Below are 14,217 nucleotides of genomic sequence, written 5' to 3'. Positions count from 1 at the left end.
TAGTGAAGAACTCAAAAGCTAAGGAAGTCCAGAATTAATGGGGTTTATCCAACCTTTTATTTGTTCGCCCAATAAACATACGTTATGATAAATTTTTAAATGCATTATGTGATCACTTTCTATTTTCCCCTCACAGGATTAGACATACTCACTCAGTAGAATAGGAGTTACCTGATTACAGAACAGCTGTGCTGTTTTTATGTTTTGGATTTTTTTTTCCCATTCTCACACAGCTTGCAGTCTCTGGATCATTTACTACTTTGAAGGCAAAAATATTAATCTCACTGGCATTCCTTACCTGCTTATTGCTATGCTATTCACACACTTCACAAACATAAAATAGTTCCATAGCAATCCAGGGGAGATGTGGCATTATTCTCTTATCAGGTAGGGAAGCAAAGCAAAGAGAAAAAAGTCTCTAAATATCACTGATTTGGCCAACTCCATTTAAGCACTTTGGTTTTGACTTTTCATAGTATTTCACACAATTTTGCCTTCTCTGTTTTGACTGACTTCAGTTACAGCTGTGAGTGTATAATGCTTTTGCAAGGGAGACTGAGAATCTTATGCTGAATAGCAGAAGTCAGTTGTATCTGAATTGCAATGACAGCAATTTGTGATGGCGATGACAATTCCCAACACAGCAGGGATGGAACCCAGTTCTCTACAGTAGTATTACCTGTCTTACCTTGAAAAGATACTCTGAATGAGGCAGGAACCCCAGCAGATACCTGGTTTGTGCAAAATCTCTTTTGCTTTAAGTAAGCAATTTGATCTCTCCTCCCCCTATTGACTCCTGGAGAAACAACCTCGCTTCCCTGAGAACAACCTCATTTCCTCCGGGGATGCCATCTATGATATCTTAAGTGCAAGATTAAAGCAAGTCTTTGAGAGGACAGGGGGAATCTTAAATACATAGTTTTTAAGTACAAATCACAATTTTTCTGAAGCTTACCACCTGACCACATTTGGGGCAATTTTGGAAATAATAGCTCAGCACCACCCGCAGCACAAAGGGTACCCATCTTCCAAACTCCAAGCCCATGCTGTAAGGCTTGAGTATTTAGAGTAAGGGTTCTCCACTACAGGTTTAAGATATCCAGGCCATTTTGGCTGAAATTAAAAATAAGTATAGGCAACCTGAGGCGGATTTTGTCATCTTATTTCTTCAAATACTTGTATTTTACTAAATCGTGCCGGAAGATCACTGCTCCAGGAATGTGACTTGACTTCAGGATTCTGGCACACACAGCTACACATCCTTGAGAAGGCTCTATCAAGCCTTTGTGCTACCTTCTCTCACCAAGTTAAATCACAACCCCTTTCCTCAGTGCACAACTCAAGTAACTACACTTGCACTAGGAACCCCCCGACCCTTTCTGGGGCAGATGGCATGATTTCTGGTTAAATCAGAGACGGCACAATGTCTCCTAGGACAGGGAATAGAAAACTCATGCTCAGCTACGCTAGTCCAACCATTCCTCTGTTTTCAAACTATACGTAGAAGCACACCAGCCAATGCCTACTTTTGACCCAAGTTTCAATTAATTTCAAATATTCTCCTCCCTATGATGGAGACAAGTATCACAACTCATACGGTTACATGAAAATAAGGGAGATATTAAGTTACGTATCCAACCTAACTGCTCAGAGTCTAAAAACGACAGTTTTTACAAGGGTTATGCAAACTGAAGCCTGGGACAAAAAACAAGAAAACACCCCATATGAAAAAAAAAAAGAAAAAAAAGGAAATGCATGCTTGCTCAGACTCATTCTGTCAAGTTTTTTCACTCACTTCTCCCCCACACCACCAACCACCGTGACAATAGCACAAGAAGTTTCATTTACCTTATGAAATACTGTCTCCAGGCTCACACAAAGAAATGAACTGGGTTTTGCTTTATACCCGTGGCAGTTTATAAGTGTATGAAGGTCATCTCTACTCAGCAAGACTCTGGTTTGTGTTATAGACACGTGCATGTTTATGTTTGCGAGTATACTGTGTATAAGCATCTGCTGAAGGGAAAAGAATCCAGCCTGGTATTTATACAGCTGAAGCAAGGTTTATATACATTGCATCCTACTTCTGGAAGAAAGGAAGCATGCAAACAGGAAAAAAAAAAAAAAAAAAAAAAGAGGCAACGTTGATGGTTTCAGACTCCTCCCTTCTCCTCTTGAAGGAGCTCTAATTATGAATAGATGAGTAAACCACAAGTTATGACTGTCCTCAGATATGCTCAGTGCTTTGCTTTAACATCAACTATTTGCTCAGCTATCTTGCTCATAATTGAAGACTGCTACCAAACATAAAACATATTCAGACAAAGGGCAGGACATCTCCTTTCAAAGCCATGGCCAGTGACATGAAATGAGCTCACTTTGCCAGCCCTTTTCCATAATAATAATTGACTGTCATTCTCTTCTAATTAAATTAGTCACTTCTACTTTCCATGCAATACATTCTCTTTCCCTCCTCTTCCTCGGTCATGATAAATCTCCATGTGACTAGCTGTCCCATAATTCTGCCTAATTGGTTTCAGCTGTCATTTTTGAAGCTGAAATGCACGAGAGCCTGGGGCTTGTGAATGGAACAGGAAGCATTTCCAACCGCATTCCCATCATGTAAAACCAGCAATGTGAAAGAACCCTTCCATTAAAACAAAAATGGGAGTATTTGGCTGCCAGCGATGCCATCATGCAGCGACAGATTGTGCTGCTCCAACGAGGCTGTTGCGAAGCCATTCCTCTCTGTTCAAAGGAGAGCACACATTATTTATGCTCTAGCAGTTTACTGACTAAATACTTTCCCTTTTTTTCACCAACAAATTCTTAAACTGATAATATAATTTACCAATGAAAGCATAGGCAGTAGGAGTACTTTGAAGTGACAGGAGAACAAAGAAAATTTAATTCTATTTAAATGGCATGTATCCTCCAACCTAAGTGCTCTGCAGATTACTGCACCCGGTTTTTAAACTTAATTTCATGTTGCTGGTATTTTCAAGTCTCATAGATTCTCATTTTCAAGTGTTTCTATGGCTTTGTATAATGCAATCTTTTCCCCCCTGTGAGAAAATGCAGTGTTAGCCATGGTAACAAAATATCCTACAAGCTATTTCTGGGTGATACCTAAGCAACTTCCAGGAAAACAGCAGAAGGCAACAGCACCAGCTGGGCTGAGCAGCAGGGGAAATATATATATTAGGGATTCAAGAAAGAAAAAAAACGCCCCACAAGACACCTTTAATGAAAACAATTTTGCTAACAGATGTTTCTAGTGCCTTGGATTTCTCTCACACTGTCAACAAAGATAAATATACTTCAAATCACATTAACAATAATATATAGAAAAGGAGGTTTGGTGGTGGGAGTACATAATACATACACAAACCTACCTGAAAATCCCAGAAAGAAAAAGGAATGCACAGTTGCCTGATTTTTGGTTGTTAGTAGAAAATACGTATTTATTGATACAAAGTCTCTGTTCATTGCACATCTCTGTTCATTCATCTGGTCCCTGATTCTTGACAAGTGAAACACACACTGCTGTGGAAAGAACTGCTGAATGAACTAAGAGGACTTCAACAAAATCCAGTTTTCTAAAGAAGCCAGATTATCCTTTTTCCTTATTCTCTGTCCACCCTTACTAACTGTATCAGCCCTTGTTTTTCTTAGTAAATCAGGTTAAAGAGACAATAAACACTTAATTTCATGGGATTATTTTAACAAAAAAATGACATCTCAAAAATCTGTAGGAATTTCTGTTTAGTATGATGAAAAACCTAGCAGATCATCAACTTGTGTAAACTGTGATGGACTTACAGTTCCAAAGTCAACAAAGGGTTGGGACAATTCTTAATAAGCTGAGCAAGTTGCAGTACATGTGCATGGTCACTTTCTCTTTAACTTGGTAAGTCATTAGGTTTCCACAGCACTGACCATTACACCCGCTATATCCACATATTTTTTTTAAAAAAATAATAAAAATCAATCTGAAGTTACAAAAAGTTTCTTGTTGGACCATGGCAGATACCACTAAACTCATGGTGACAATACTCACTCCAGGACCACGTAAACAGAGCACACACATTGCAGGGAGGATGACAATCCACATACAGCCACACTATGCCAAGTATCCACACTACTACTGGCACAGTATCGGCTGTGGATAATGTAGACATACCTACACAAGCTGAGTTGGCACAAGAGCCTTTGCTATGGTGGTGTGCTGGGCTAGAAAAAAAATAAAAATCTTCAGGGCAGGAAAAGAGAAGTGCAAACACTTTCTCTAAAAGCTTCAGCATCCTATGGTAGACCTCTCTTCACACTGGCTGAGTGACTGCTTTCTGCCTTGCCTCCTAATCTTAACTGCCCATGCATGATTGAAAGATTAATAAAAATTTTATAGGGAAAATTGCACTTCAGGCTGCAAGGCACACAAAAGAAAAATGATGCTTCCATGGATTATATCCTCTTTACTCAAAGTAGTAAAAAAAACCAAAAAATGAATAGGCCTTTTTAACTTTCAAGTGTTGACTCTATTTATTACTCAAGCTTGATTCCTCTTATTCACCATTCCTTAATTATTTTTATATCATAAAACTATAAACATATTATAATGACATCTGCAATTACTGATCTCTTCATTCTGCCTCCAGGATTTTTAGTGTTATTATTATTTTGCCAGAATTGCTCACCCAAAGTTTCTGGTTTTTTAGCACAAAGCTGCATACTGCTAGTTCCGGAATGAAAAATCTATTTTTAGATTTAGAATTAAGGCAATAATCACTCTCCAAACAGCCAGGTTTTGGGTTGGTGGTTGGTTGGTTGGTTGTTTCAGTCTGCACTGAATAAATCAGCGCTTCTCATTTTGAGAGGAATTAAGCAGCAGCTACAACCCACATTATTAAAGGGTCTGAGAAAAAAAAGTTTAGATTAGACAAGTCTCTAGTGCAAGTTGAGATACTGTCAGGTTTCACCTTAGAGGGACTTGGACAATGCCAGTTTATTGCTGAAATTAAAAGATAAGGAATGTGTGGTGTGCCACCAGAATATTACTGATGGTAGAGCTGTCCAGAAATCTACAACATAATTACTAAAAAAAAAACCCAAAACACAACAACAAAAAAATCTAACAAATACTAAAATTAGAAGCATTTTTTCTTTAGTTTTGTTTGAAGTAGTAAATAAATCAACTTTTTTTTTTCTTCAACTCCTGATACAGGAAAGTAGCAGTGTATTAACTTCACTGAAAGACTACAAGTATTCATATTTAACTGATAAAAAAATAAGATGCAGAAAGACACACATAGAAAGGTTCTCAAAGAAAAAACAATCAACTTACCTATATCTACTATCAATGACATGTCATTCTGATGTTCTGATGAATGTCTAAACTGTTCTTAAAGACAGCCAGTATTAGAGAAACCATCACCCTGTAGTTATCTTCTTCAGTGCTTTACTATTGTTACCATTAAAGAGGTATTCATATAATTTAATCTTTCTCTTCCTTAGTGCAATTTCAGATTTTCTTACCCTCTTTACCATTGACACAGAAACAAGTCACTGTCTTTCTATATTAGATATTTAAAGGTTTGTAACCATCTCATCCTTTTTCCCCCCAACTCTAACCAGCCCTACTGTACATTTGACTTTTCCTCGGAAGCCTTTATCTAGATGTTTGTTCTTTCTTGTTTCTTTCCCCCTCAGGTCTCCACCTGATTCAGGTTTTCCTTATGTGGACACATTTACTATTTTCGGTGGTGGCCTTACCTGTATTGAGTAAAGCATTATCACTGGCATAGGCATCTTACTACATGTATATGTTTTTGATGCACTACAATGACATTTGGAATTTTTATCTGTAATTTAGGAAAAAATAATTGAGATCTATCAGTAGATAGAACATCTTATGCGATTTCCAGTGTTCCATCTGTCAGCTCAGCTCTGGATTTTTTATGCTTTAATTTTGTTGTGGTTTTTTACAGTACTTACACTGAACACACTTACCAGTAGTTAATAAAAAGAAGAATAAATAATAGATGCAAATTATTAAATGGTGCAAAGCACAGTGCAAATCCAACCAATATTTTGTAAGGTTAGAAAAAACATCAGTAAATTGTACAAAGAATAAAAATTCAGATACACACAGCCTCCTATCTGTTGGGTGTAAATCCTGATTAATTTTATTCACACATCTCTTCATCAGTACGTACCCTCTGTATGAAGTCTACACAACCTTTGATTGAGATCTTGCAAAGTCAGGATGATGAGTAACATCTTTCTTCCTCCCACCAGACCTGTGTAAACTTCTTAGCCTAGCAGGAGTATTTTTATTTGTATTTTGTCCTAGTTTCAGCTGGGATATTTTCTTCTTAGTGGCTGGTGCAGTGATGTGTTTTAGATTCGGTGTAAGAACAATGTTGATAGTGCACTAATGGTTTTGGTTGTTGCTGGGTGATGTTTATACCAAGTCAGGGACCTCTCAGTTTCTTGGGCCCTGCCAGCCAGAGGGCTGGAAGGGCGCAGGGAATGGAGAAGGGACACAGCCAGGACAACTGACCCGAACTAGCCAAAGAGATATTCCATACCATATGACATCACGTTGAGTATATAAGCTGGAGGAAGAAGAAGGAAAGGGGGGGACATTTGGCATTATGGTGTTTGCCTTCCCAAGTAACTGTTACACATGATGGAGCCCGGCTTTCCTGGGTATGGCGGAACACCTGCCTCTTGATGGAAAATAGCGAATGAATTTTTTGCTTTACTTTGCTTGCATGCATGGCTCTTGCTTTACTTACTAAATGGTTCTTATCTCAACCCTCGAGTTCTACACTCCTTTCCAATTCTTCTCCTCATACCTCTGGGTGAGGGGGGACTGAGTGAGTGGCTGTGTGGTACTTAGTTACCAGCTGGGGTTAAACCACGACAATTTAAATACAATTTCTCATTCCTCCTTTCCTGCTGATTCCCATGTCTGGCACACAGTCCTTACCTTTCAGCAAAGCACCAAGCAATTTCCTTCTGAAATCCCTTCTCAGTCCTTACCTCCCAAAGCTGACTTTGTTTGCATCGGCAACCTATACTTGGACAGCAGCAGCTCCTGTCACTGATCTGCTCATTAAAACTTGAAAAACAAGGCATTCCCAAGAGCAGTATTCCCTTACAGCCTCTTCTCAGCAGCACGGGGATTTTCTTTCGCTCTGCTTCCTCTCAGACTTGTTCTGTTGTCTTTTTGACTTCAATTTAAGTAGCCCAACTTGGGGCAAGCCTGGAGCCCAAAGCAGGGGTTAAACCAATAGGGGAATGGCTCCTTTTCTGGTCAAGGCAAATGGAAACTACTAAATTCAACTGCTCCCATGCTGGGAGACCTCAGCAGCTCCGCTCCTTCCCAGGGTAGACAAGCATGTTCATGGCAAGCAGCATTGTCTGCCAAGAGGCATCTGGCTTGCTTCAGAGCTTTGTTTGCTTACCATGGCTGGCCAAACTCCTGGACATCAAGTGGGCAGAAAATTACCTATCGTCTCACATTCACACCAAAATAAGGTAATGCAGCCTCCAAATAAGTTTCACTCTCAATCAAGGATGAAAAAGACCCCTTCTTCCTTCTTGTGCCCAGCTTCCCTAACTTCCTCTAGGTAGTAAGCATTGCTGAATAGTCCTAGGGATCAAAGCTCAAAAGCAGCTCTAGGACTCCACTGATTTCCCCTGTTCTCTCATCCACTAAAACAATGTGGATTATTTTGTTTGTTTTCACAAATGAGCAATGACATCCTACCCTTAGTGTCAATACACACTCCCTAATAAAATAAATAAAACCAGAAAACCAGTAAAGTGCTTAATCCAAATTATCAAAAGTTCTAAAAAATTCAAAATTTTCAATGCAGAAATTGTTGATCCTTTTAGATAATGAGCATCGACCATTTCCTTGTGTAATACTTTTCTAAGATGTCCCATGACAAACGCAAAATCTCATGCTCTGTAACTCTTACTTCCAATAAACAGTATATATCTCAATTTGCAATGAGCATAAAAATTAGAACCTCACACCTATTTTTTTCTTACAGGAAATGGGAGGAAAATATAACTAATAAAACTTTATTAAGCCAATTCATTGTATTTTTTAGCTGTTGTAATGAAGCAATGAGAATTAAAACTTTCTTCTTTAATGGAAAGTAATTTTAAAGAAGAAAAAACATACACAAAAATTAAAATAGTCAAAGTAATTGAAAATGCTTGGGTTTAAATTACACTATTAGTCTAGAGCTTTTTCACTGTTGAGGCAGAATTAGTATTACTCATGACTCATACCTCCAACTATAAATGTATCTGTTCTTGTTTCAAATCTATTTCATAAATAGTGAAAGCATAATTTAAAGTATGGCTTTACAAGCTCACTTTTATGTGCCAGGAATAGGACAAGTTACTGGTTCATTTATTGATAACAACATACTTAAGTAATTTTGCATAATACTAAAAACTTCATTAGCATTCTACAAAGCCTGTAGTAATATGTATTGGTTAGGACTGCCTTTCAGCAATTAAGTGTTTCAAAATACAGTCATGTTCCTTTTAAATAAGTGAAGGAACAAATGGTAGCAGCTAATGATAGTTTTAGGACAAACAGATGTGAACCCATCTTCAAAGATCTCACCTGTAAAATTCATCACTTCCTTTGGCAAAATTGGCTATATCAGTGACACTTGCACTACAGCTGGCACACCCACAAGGTCACATAAACTAATATCTTAACAGAGCCTAGAGAGGAGAGGAACAAAACTGATGTGAACAGTCATACTCGTCTATTGAACTGTAAAGCTGAACTGACCTTCTTCTTCTGGAAGTCATTGCAGTCTCAGATACCATATGCAAAATGTGTCAAAATTTCACATTTTGTTTCAGATCTTGTTTCACACATCCCAGGTAACTACACAGAAACCATTTCCTCTACCATTCATACATGAAAGACTATCAGCCCTTCAGGTTTTATAAACATGATTCCAAGCAGTTCATCTTTAAAATTCCTCAGGTAATGAGCAATGGCTCTCAGTCATCCAGTGACAAAACCGAGCTCTCAGCTCCCTTTTTGGTACGCTTGAATGACCAACAATAATCACAGCTGATGTAAGTTACCAAAGCATACAAAGAAATTATGTCCTACTAACAAGCTACTGTATATACTAAAATATTTTCAATTAAGTTCTTTCATTCAAAAGAAGCAAGTCCCCCTTTTCTTCCACAGAAATGTACAGCTTCACATTCACCACCAAAATGTTTATGGAAAATGAACTTCTGCTCTTCAACTGTCAGATAGAATTTTTAAAGATTGACTTTTCTTGCTTCTAGGGACCAGCAAGGTTAAAGTTAAAAAGCTCTGTCATGTTTTCATCTAACAGACTTCCATATAAAAAGAAAATTCTAATTTGAGGTACCCAGAGAATTTAATCACTGCCCTGTTTCCTTTCAGAGGCTATTCTGCTTTCAGCTTTTATCTTATAACTGCAATGCATTTTGCAATGAAAGGTGCTACATGAAATTAAATTTCATTCTACTCTTTCATGGTCAACGCTGAAACAGAACACCTCTGATAACCTCAGATGTTTCATCAGCATTAATTTCCCAATGGATCGTCACCGACCTAGAGACCCAAAGTTTCCATTTTCTGAGAACTCTTGGATCACTAACTGTTGATCCCTAATATAATCATGACATCTCACTCAGATGGTTTTTACTATGTTTGAAATGGCCAATAGTGATTAATGGCAACAGTGTTATCAGTTTCATGATGTTACTTTATGAAGTCAATCAAATCCAACCCCTTCTAGGTTTGTTAGGCCTCAGTCATTAAAAAAAGTATGTTACAGTGTAATTTTAATCACACTAATATTTCTACTGATTTCAGTACAAATCACTCATTAATGGCATAACCATGTACAGGTGTTACCAAAAAAAAAAATAAACCCAAACCCAACAAAAAACAACAAACCAAAATAGACATTACAGACACAGAGCTCAGTAACACCAATTACACAGCTGGACTGCATAGTCAACCAGCCACAATCTGTGGATAGGAATGGGCAACTGTAGTTTTTCCCTCTGCACATTCGTATTATGCACTGAGTGAGAGCTCTTTGACAAAAGGAACAAAAAAGGTCATTGCAATCATGCCATTAAAACCTGTATGATGCAGACCCACAAGAACTCAATTCAGGTTACGTGAGCATTCTCCAGCAGTAAGACAGCATTGTCAGATGGCTTTAGCTATTTGATCAGCCTAATTTTTACATTACCTAACAATAAAAACAGACTTTTGTTAAGCAATTCTGTTGTCTCAAGGGACAGGGGCAACTTACATCATTACAATACAGTCCTTAGGCTGGCCGGAGAGAACAATGCATTCCTCCCCTTCTTCCTGAACACCACCTTGACTCTGGCCACCAGCCAAAATACTCAAATACTATACTTGGATCAGTGGCTAGAAACCATTGCTAAATGAGATCCTGAAACAGTTTCAATAGCTACCAAACAATGTGGGAATTAAAAAGTGCAGCCACCAGCAGGGTTGATCCCAACAGCACCCTGTTGAAAAACAAACAACTAAGTGAATCCACAAGAACCAGCCACTGCAGGAAGCTTAATAGTCTTGTGGTCATCCTTATCACAGACAGCAACATGATATAACATGTGGCTGGGAGCCAGGCTGTAAACACCACTACTGGACCTAAAATCCAGAAATCGAACATTAGTATAATAGGCAAAAACATCTATTATAGGGAGAAATAATCTGCAGATCTCATATCTCAACCAGTTCTGATGAATACAGCTAAAAATAGCTGCTGATAAAAGGGACTGCAAGATGTGCTCATAAATAAGTCTAAACTGACCACTACATAAAAATAAATATCAAGGCTCTTCCCATGCTAATTCAGTGTATAAGTCAGGAGCAGAAGAATCACCAGTTTTAAGAAAAGGAATTAATTTTTCAATAATATTTCTATACCTGAGGTAAAAAACTATGTACTTCATGCAACCATCCTGTAGGCTCCTGTAGCCGAACACCCACATTATTACACTGTAGCATTTTCAAGTAAATAGACAAGGTGAATGACTTTTCCAGACAAGATGTCGTATGCACTATCATGTAAAAATTAAGGTATACTCCCAAGAAACACCAAAACAATTCCATCTGTCTTAAGTAGGGATGTACTAAGAGTAAAACTAGTAATCACTGTACTTTATAAATGCAGTGTCTTCCTGATTACAACACAATAACAGATACTATACTGAAAACCTAACCTTCTCTAAACAAATTTGTTTCTTTTAAACTGCATGTTCTTGGACCCATCTGTGAAAATTAGGATGTTAATTATAATAGTACATTGGATAATTCCACAGCTAAATGCTGAAGTAGTTCTACAAAAATGCCATATGTTTGTCTTAGATAAACTAAAAAGATTAATTAGGAGGCCAAGCCCAAGACTTTGGAAAGTAACACTGAACACAATTAGATCATTACACTGTGTACTATGTAAATTGAAGTTTTAATTAGTACATAAAAAACTAGTCATAGCAAAAAAAATAATAATCAAAAATTCTAAATTGCATGTGCCAGACTTCTTTTTTACTGACATTACTTATAAAAAGACACTATGCGCAAGCCAGGCATAACAGAAGCCATTTAAACTTGCTACACGCTTTATTACCTGTTAAACATTTCAGTCCTCTCCTCCTCCTTATCTACATTATCTTCACCTATTTTAAAGTTAACCTATCACAACAATAAAGAAAAAGCTCTATTAAATTGTAACAAGGAAGCAGAATAAAGAACCAGTTTGAAAAGCCAACTAACCAGTATAAGGTCCTTCAAGAGCCCTAGTAGCCACTTCACCTCTGAACCTGGTCTAGCCCAGCCTTTCACTTCTAGCCTATTCCACTACAAAAAAAAAAAAGCATCATCTCTTATAGCATCCACTCTCCTGAAGGAAAAAAAAGGGTTATTTTGGCCTGATCCATAGACCTCAATAGCAGAGCTTTTCTATCAACTTCAATGCACCCTGGACCGTAACCAGAAATTAGTTACTTTACTCACCACATATTCAAACACAAGTGTCAGGGTCTCCTTGGTGTGAATGATGTCATGAAGCAGCACAATGTTAGCATGTTTCAATCCTTTCAAAAGAGAAGCTGAAAAGCAAAACATACACGTTATCTTAAAAAGGATCAAAATTACATTGATTGGCTTTTTTTTTTAGTGACCTGGATGATTTTTTTGACATCTGAGTTTCATAACCCAACTTGAGTATCTTCTATGTTCATGAGTTCTACACATTGAGTGTGCTTGAAGATCATGCCTTCCCATTCAGTGCTGTTTTCTCCACCTTGCTCATCAAACTCAACCTCACTTCGAGGCAAAAATGAGCTACAGATAGAGATTCTTTCCTTACACAGCCTCCCCTAAGTGGATCAATCACTAACATCTGGTCAGACACCAAAGGTATTTTGTCTCAAACAAAGGTCAAGCATGTCTTTTCAAAACATCATGTTTCCTATCCAACACAACAGAGCTGCTTTCTAAACGAAGTGCAACAACTATCCTAAAAGCAGTGTTTTAAGCAGTAATTCCCGTTTCTCTCAAAAGACAGCACAGGTTTGATGGAATCATTTGTATTAGCTCATGAGAATAAACACATGGTATTTTCTCACCTGTTTGTTTTTGTTTTTTTTAAAGGCACTAGCTCATGTTTTCAGATTACTGACAAAGACTTAGTGAACTTCCACGTGATCTCCTTCTCTAAATTTCTTTTACACCATAATACATTTTTAATGTTCACACTGTATTTCATATTTCATGTTCCACAAGACATGGCATATTTTAGCAATATATGCTGACAAGCCATGTGTTGTTACTAATGCCATTCTGTCATTGGTGGCATGCCACCTCATGCACACATCTGAGCAGGACTATCAGTCACCCCAGGAAAGTAAGTAATAGATACAAAGACATGCAAATGAGTGGCATATTTCTGTACCGAATAATGTGGAACTTTCTTCTGTCACCCTTCTTTTGTCAAAGAAAATAATGAAACACCAAATGTCTGTCTCACTCCACTGCTGTGCAAAATGGAAGCTAGAGAGCTTCCACAGCACTATTACCCCTTGCTGTCCTTTTGAGGGTGCTCCGTCAGGCTGAGGTATGGATATGTTGCGTTTCTTAAAGGACAACAATAAAAAATTGCTACTGGAACACCAACAAATAATGACAACTGTTCTGAAAAGTACCTTCTGCCAGAAACAAGAACTTTTAACCTGGGGGAACCCCAAGAAAAGTTCACCTGCAGTAACTGAGCTTTTGCCACCTCTTCCCTCAAACCTTGTCAAATAACCACACATGAAGAGAGACTGTGAACATGAAAATTGCCTCTTAGCAGAGCTGTATCAAACTGTAGTAGTATTTATGACCTCTGTCAGCTTTGGCTGTTCAGATTATCACCTGAGGCCTTGAATTCCTCTGGTTGGCCATTACTTTGTTGCTAAAATCTGTATATGGGTCATTAAGGCTTAAACAGTACATTGAAAGCAGCTCACCCTGAAGTCTCTGCAAATACTGTCTTTCCTCTTCAGTCCCCTCCCCCACGCTTATTTATCTTCTCTAATGTCCAATTCTCCCTTTTTACAGTCTCAGTATTCAACATCTGCCATATACTACAAGAACTACAAAACATCACCTGCAGGGTGAGATTTCTGTCTTCTCCATTAGACCAAGTGAAATACAGTAAATAATATAGCACAGAGAACAAAATCATCTTAATTGCACTAATCTTACACTGCAAAAATAAGAAGTTCCACTATCAATTTATACTGTGAGAAACCAAACGTAACTGGTGAAAGTAAGAGAATTACCCCGTGTGCTCTTCTATTAGGACTCATACTGGAGAGTGCCTGTCTTTGCGAAAATACTGCTTCGTTGCTTAAAAAAAAAAAAGGGGGGGGGGGGGATGGGATGAGGATGGTGTTTTAAAAAAATAAAAAGTTGTCTGAAATAGGAAAGCTGTTCCTCCACAGCGTACTTTAAAAAAACAAAATGAAATATGAACTGATGGTGCTTGGTGTGGGTTTTTTTCCCAGAAACATCCATCCCCTTTCAGAACAAACAACAAATATACCTCCTCTTTTGGGCAACTTTTTGGTCGGAGGGGATAAAACTTTGGATGAACTCCA

General features: G+C 37.9%; 1 protein-coding gene across 2 annotated transcripts in view; it reads right to left on the bottom strand.

Moving 5' to 3' along the window:
• The window catches only part of CDK14 (cyclin dependent kinase 14), a 316,491-nt gene that overhangs the window by 170,890 nt on the left and 131,384 nt on the right, over nt 1–14,217 (bottom strand). For both annotated transcript variants that reach the window (XM_037386401.1, XM_037386402.1), the window contains one exon: nt 12,089–12,183. In XM_037386401.1, coding sequence (XP_037242298.1) covers nt 12,089–12,183 — 95 coding nt within the window. The remainder of the gene's footprint in view (nt 1–12,088; nt 12,184–14,217) is intronic.

This window comes from Falco rusticolus, chromosome 4 (genome assembly GCF_015220075.1).
Source record: "Falco rusticolus isolate bFalRus1 chromosome 4, bFalRus1.pri, whole genome shotgun sequence".
Lineage (NCBI taxonomy): Eukaryota > Metazoa > Chordata > Aves > Falconiformes > Falconidae > Falco > Falco rusticolus.
Note: the sequence above shows the minus strand (reverse complement) of the source record. Positions and strands in the feature narration are given on the sequence as shown.